This window comes from Merops nubicus, unplaced genomic scaffold (genome assembly GCF_000691845.1).
Source record: "Merops nubicus isolate BGI_N331 unplaced genomic scaffold, ASM69184v1 scaffold7611, whole genome shotgun sequence".
Taxonomy (NCBI): Eukaryota; Metazoa; Chordata; class Aves; order Coraciiformes; family Meropidae; genus Merops; species Merops nubicus.
In genome coordinates this window covers 58229-65018 of record NW_008586149.1, presented here as the reverse complement: position 1 = coordinate 65018, position 6790 = coordinate 58229, and the positions used below count along the sequence as shown (strand labels likewise).

At 40.1% G+C, this 6790-nt stretch overlaps 1 protein-coding gene across 1 annotated transcript in view; it reads left to right on the top strand.

Annotated features, from left to right (window-relative positions):
* Positions 1 to 442: 442 nt before the first annotated feature.
* Positions 443 to 6790, top strand: part of DIP2A (DIP2 disco-interacting protein 2 homolog A (Drosophila)) — a gene marked incomplete at its 5' end in the record, with an annotated part of 60757 nt that continues 54409 nt past the window's right edge. Inside the window, 2 exons of the mRNA XM_008948549.1 lie at positions 443 to 562; positions 5911 to 6156. Of these exons, the coding sequence (XP_008946797.1) occupies positions 443 to 562; positions 5911 to 6156 (366 nt within the window). The remainder of the gene's footprint in view (positions 563 to 5910; positions 6157 to 6790) is intronic.

Genomic DNA, 6790 nt, shown 5'->3' with positions numbered 1-6790 from the left:
AACAAAGCCTTCTCAAGCTGATTTCATGAGGAAAATATGTCAACTTGACCCTGACTTTTGAAAGATTGCTTCTGAGCTGAACTTGAGTGGGAGGCAGGCATATTTATTCAGTCCTATGAAACATTGTTGAAGGATAAATTGGGAAAGTTGTCACAACTTCAGAATTGAAAACTATGTTACTGTAGTTTAAATTGGTCTGCTCTCCGAGAAACGCTGCTTCCTCTGAAACTGAGAACCTGTTCCTTTCTGTAAGCTAAGCAGTTGTGCTAAACTGGACTAAAGCCATAATGGCCATCATGTGCAGTTCAGCCTTACGGGTTTGAGCTGTAAAAGATGGCATTGATGCTTTCTATGTTTTTGGAAAGAAATAACAGTTGAACTTAATCTCTTAACCTTCTGTTTTGTCATTTGTTTGTTTGTTTGTTTGTTTTTTTCTGTGTAGATGTCCATACTGAAGCAGTACAAGCAGCGCTCGCAAAATACAAAGAGAGAAAAATGCCCATGCCTTCAAAAAGACGGTCTGTTCTTGTGCACTCTTCAGTAGAAACATACACACCTCCAGGTATCTATCCAGTTAACATACCTAAATCATTCCAGGTGACAATTGTAGCAAAAAATAAAGAGCAAATGCCTTGTTCTGCTGAGCTGTAAGTATGTTGCAATAAACGTCAGTGTTCATGGCTGTATTTCCTGATAATCAGGTGTTCACTGGATTTGTTCTTTGATGTCTTTCCTCAAGATTTTTAGTGTCTCATCTGGAGATACTGTAGCTGTTAAAAGTACACTTGAAAGTGAGCAGTTTCCCTTTATGTATTAAGTATGTTCTCTTATGTAATGTCTTGCTTGGAAGGAGATAATCCTGGCAAGCATTGCAGAGCTGTAAATACCTTACTTAATGTTGTACAAGATCTTTTTTTAAGAGCTGAAGAAAACACTAGAACACGAAGTTGCTGCATTAGCTTCCAGAATGCTCATCAGATGTTTTCAACTGTGAGCAACTTAAAACAATCAGAAAATCATGTGCTATAATTGTTCTGATTGTTTAGGTCAGAACGTTTTCTTTTATATATATATTATAAATTATAATATTTTTTAAAGGGGGAAAGAAAAGTAATCTTCCTGTTGTCTCACAGTGAATTTTGTAAAGGGTAAGAAGGTTTTTCTCCAGATAACAGGTTTTGCTAGCAAGCCAAGTGTTTTTTGCATGTATACAGAGTGTTTGTCTTGTATATGAAGAAGAGGAGTTTCCCCAAGCTTTTAAGTTTTGATTGGTAGGCTCTTGGCTTTTCCAGTGTGGCCTGGGACTGACCTCTAGGGACCTTCTCCATTAATTGTGTTTCTTATCCCCATCTTGTAAAAAAGCAGTTCTGCTGTGCTGCTCTCTTTTCCTGGGCTACGTTTCTTCTTTCTGTTCTTCCCAGCTGAAAAAATTCCACTTTACTAGTCACACACTTTTGTATATTGGTTTTGTAGGTTCTATGGTTATTTCTTTAGTTAATAAATAAGTTTCTTCTGCAGTTTTATATAGCATCTTTTTTCACCCTTATGTTTCTGCCTATAAGATATGTTAAGGTATCATTTTGGTTAGCTTATTCTAGTGCTGATATACTCAGAAGCCCAAGAGGGGTAGCTGTTGCAGCAGGTGGTTATCATGCCCTTGAGTTTTCTTGCATTCATGTTTTTGTATATGAAAGTTGTCATGAATTGCATTGAGTGAAAGAAATCCTGGAGAGAATTCATGTATAGCAATCATCTGTACACTGAGGCTTTGAGAAAGAGGCTCTGAGGTTTCTGGTTTTAGCTCTGCAAAGCAACATTCCTTCTCACTCTGCAAACTAAATTAATAGAACAGGCAGCGGTGCATTTCATGGAGCATCAGTCTGTCCTTTTCTTTCATTCCCCTAGTGTGACAAATCACTGTGTGCTTGGTGTGAGGTATATCATGACAAGAAAAGAACATGCTGCTGTTCTGCCTAAGATTTGATGTACAAAAAATAGCTGGCATCCAGAAGCTCTGCTGGCAGTGGAGGACAGCTAGGCTTTACTGTCTCCCATAGCATTTTAAATTGGAAGGAATCTCCTTTCATTTTTTTCAAAAGAACCAAAATATTACTCTCTTTTTCAATATCTTCAGGACAGGCTTGAAACAGTGTCCCTGCTGCTACTGGTGTGCCTGCTCTGCCTGAGCTCGGGGCTCTGCATGCTGCTCTGGAGGAGCAAAGTCTGGGAGAAGCTGAAAGACTGTAAAAATAAAAATAGAGATGCTGAGGGTAAGATGTTAGATTATGTGATTAAAGCTGGTCTGCACACCTTCACAGGAGCACAGAGAGCGGCAGGGTGGAGGAGCCCAAACAATACTCTGCCCCAGCTGTTCCTAGGCCTGTCCCAGGAGCCATCAGCCTGTCTCAGACCTATCTCCACAAGCTCAGATGAACACAGGGAAGAACAGCAGGCAGAAACCCAAGTTAAGAACTCGGGAGTAAGGGTCATCCTGTACAGGGCCCTCCCAGGGCTGTCTCTGGATTGCCTCAGCCCTCCTGTCCAGGTGTGAAACACATCAAGATCAGTCAACAGTAGAGCACCTCAAGTAATGGGGGTAGTGGTGGGGGTGTGTGCAATGTGGAGCTATGGAACACATTATGGGATGAGGGCAAAAGTATTTGGGAACTATGTGAGACTTGTTATGGAATATTTGGGTGAAGAACCATAGATGGAGAAAAGGGGTAGATTTAGGTGATTTGGGGAGGAACAAGCAAGGTAAGGGAATAAAAAGGACACGTAGTGTATAAATGGTACACTTGCCTGGCCATGCCCTGTACCTCACCTTGCATTCTGTCCTCTCCGCCTCTCACAGTCCACTTCTAACACCTCTTCTGGGTGAGGGTCCCTATATTCTGTGTGCGTGGAGGGGCTGAGTCAGTCAATCCACACAAATAAATGGAGTGGGTCTGCAGCCTCAGGCTCCTATGTCCAAGTGCCAGCAACCGGGGAGATGGGGATCCAGGGACAGCTGCTTGGCAGACCAAGTCTCTGAGCCGAGATGCTGAAGGGATCCACGTTTTATGTGTGTGTTTATGTATGACATTTATCCTGCTCAGGCATAGGGGGGAGCAGGATGAGGCCATGGGAGCTGCCCATGTTTTATGAATGGTTTTGTGTTTGTGCTGCTGACAAGTTGTAATCTTCTGACGTGAGTGTCCAAGTGGTTAGCAGAGAATACAAGTATTCTCATGCTGGGCTTTAGGGGATGCACAAGCAGCTTAACGAATACATCCTAAAACAAAAGTTAAGTCTCTCTGGGATCTGTTCTATTGTTTTTAGGAGGTGACTTATTATGAGATACCTTTATCTCTATAAGAGAATGGGCCACTGGATGAATTTTACATCATAGGAGATCGGGGCACTTGAAAATATTCTGAGGACTTGCTTCATCTATATTAATTCACAAAAATAATTGTCTTATGGGCCTGCTTTTATTTGCAAAGTTAGCTCAGCAAGAAAGATCTGAAGTTGCAAAACAACTGAGTAGCACAGAAGCATCTGGTTCTGTTGTCTTTAGCCAGTAAACCACTCCCTTAAGTTCTGTGTATTGGCAGTGAAAACCAGGCTTTCTTAGTAACAGAAATTCTGTTACAGTTACCATCAGTCACCAGGAAGGAAACCTCAGATTCTACTAACAATGTGAAGTTCAAAAACCAACTCCTGACTGGTGGTAATGGAACTGGCTTTTCACCAGTCACTCTTCCAAATATTTTAAAGGACTTTTGTTTTTGGTCTGGTCATCCTTCCCATACGGAATTCACGTGATGAGAACTTGAGCTGTAGTCTCGATGCAGGTTTGGTCCAAAGGGTGGTGGTTTCTGTGGCTATCTTGTGTCAGCTCCCAGCCAGGAAGAGCTGCAAGCCAAGTACATAGCATACTGCTCACAGCACACCAAGAACCACTAAATAACTGTTACAACTGCCACAGAGATAGTTTCTGATGCTACCTTGCTACTTTTCTTTTGTAATTATGTTTTGATACTACAGTGTTTTTTCTGCGGATCCTTCATTTTTATACACAGTTAATATTTTCCATTTAAAGTGGGATTTTCTTCCCTCCTCTGCTTATGTAAGACATCCGAAAGCTTATAAATTTTAGAGTCTTCATTAAACTTGTTTCTATATAAGGAGATACTATCAGAGTATGTATTCTTTGAGAAACCAGTTTTTTCTGTAGTTTTATTTTTTACTCTGGAGTGATAGTAAACTGCAGATGTGGGTTTTGTTTTTTTTTTTTTTTTAAAACATGATTGTTTGTAATCCTGTCTTGTTCCATATTCCTGGAATTGTTTATTTTTTATTTCTGCCTAAAAGAAAGGGAAGACTGAAAACACTAAGGGGCAGGTTTGGCTCCTCCCCAGGAACAGATGGGGTCAGCCGCCAAAAACTACAGCTGTGGCAGTAGACCAGAAATATCATACAAGGCACAAACCCAGGAGTGGTGATCCGCCACAGCTGTATCTTCTCTAAGATTGTGTATATTCATTCAGAATTGTTGTGTTTGAATAAGGATGGTCAAGTAATGAGAGATCTGCAGTTTTAATTTTGGAAATGCCATTGAGTTAAACAGGCTTCTTATGAAATGATTTCTGATTTTTGTGATTTTATGCTGTTTAAAAGCAATTACTCTGAACCTATTTGGAACACACATATTCTTAAAAAGCAGAAAAATAAAATCCTGGTAACTGAAATTTTTTAAGAAGCTACCAAAATTAAGGTTGCAGAATTTCTGATTTACCAACCCCACTATCACTCAGGATTTCTGTGTCTGGAAGGGACTCTAGAGTATAGCGATGGACACCCTGTCTTTTTCAGAGACTGGTTTTCAGCTCCTGCTAGCTTTTTAATTGCTCTGGCCATTATGTGTGACTTAAAACCACTTCTTCACAAACTTGACTCGATGTGAATTTTATCAGTATGTGGATAATGCATTGCTTTAGAAGCTTTCCTTTAATACCTACAGCAACAGCAGGGAGGAAGTGGAGGGCAGTGCATATAACGAACCAAGTTCTTACAATGCATCAATCTCTTTAGGAGGGCAAGATTATTTTTTCTGTAACTAATGTTTCTGTTTTTCTCTCAAAATCAACTTGTATGTATTTTCTTGATACTTAGACATTTTTTCCTTGTTATTGAGTGAATAATAAATGTGGAAAGATTGATAGCCAAAGGAAAACTTCTAGAAAGATGTAAATAACTGAATGGTAATTTATCAGACTTTTTTACCTTTTATCAGACTCCTAACAGCAACAAATATACATCTAGAATGAAAAAATGTTTTATTAAGCATTTCTCTGTAGTGCTCATTAGTATAAGTTTGTGTGGTTAAAATATATGCCTTTAAATTATTAGTAATTATTCTTAGATTACCAAAATTGCTCTTTTGTTGAACTTGATAGCACTGAGAAGGTTTTTTTAGTAACTAGTTCTCAAAAGAAATTGTCAAAAAAATTGAAAAGTGAAGAATTTCTTCCACACTCCCCCCCCCCCCAAAAAAAAAGGCAGTGGAATTTATTCAGGTGTGATCAGATCCAATTTAGTTGTTCAGAACTGAAATGTAATTTCCACAGCATAGGTATGGTATGTTAATGTTTAGTGACTGTACTAGGTACCTTAGGCAAAAGCCTTTTTTGAGTCTGACGTCTTTCCAAATCCAGGAGGTGAATGAAACTGCTTTGAGTGTGTTCTAGCTGCGCTGTGTAGAAGTTCTTGCATTAACCTAACCAATGGCGATGAGCAGAATTTGTGCATGTGATTGTCCCATTTGCTTAATACATGCAGCTGGTGTGAAGAGCAGGGTGAAACTTCCTGTCCCGCCTGCTGGGTCATTCCCGCGTTACATGCCTGTCATCATTATTTTGATCACAGACACATCGTCAGCATCAGAAGATGAGGGCTCGTTACGTCGGCAAGGGCGGATCTCCTCCACTCCGTTCCAGAGCCATTCCAACGTAGAGCCCCGGCTTAACCGGGTTGTTCAGGGCTCCTCCACCTCATCCTCTGCATCCTCCACCTCATCTCATCCAGGAGGGAAACCTGCTGCTGCTTCCAATACTGCTACTGCCACCGCTGCTGCCACTGTGCTTGCAGATCTCATGGCACACACCCAGCTAGGTTAGTAGAGAACTGCCTGTGTGGCTGGAGTAAAATCAAACTAAAAATCCCAAAGCAGGGCAAAACATAGAAGTCTTCACCAGAAGATGTCTATAAATAGCCTTAAAATGTGCAGTCCGCAGACCAGGTATGTATGATGCGTATGTATTCAAGCCAAACCAGTTGTTCGTGAGATCTGAACGTGCCGCCTTCTTGGCGAAACGCTTGATTTATCAAGAAACAAAGGTTCAGTTTTACTGGATTCAAAAGCAGAATTTCAAAGGGATCATATTTTTTGGTGCATGCTTTCTGATCTATTTACCCTAGACAATATCAAGTTGTGAATTTCAAAGGTGGCTCAGTTGGTAAACGCCCAAAAGACTATAAAAACATTAAGAATCTGAAAAGAAAGCTAGATTCCAAATGTAAACGTGTTGTGTGTCCTGTCTTCCCCACCCCACCCCCCAAATGAAAATTTAAGTCATGAATAGTCCTTTTTCTTGTGAAACTAGAGTGAAAAAAGTAGAAGTAAAGCCAAAAGGTAAATGTTAATTTTGTGTCAATCTCTGTGATGCTGAATGTCTAGAACTTCTCCTTCATCATGGAAATAATTTTTACAATGTTTTTGTACATGATAGTGAAGATTCTTAGTGGA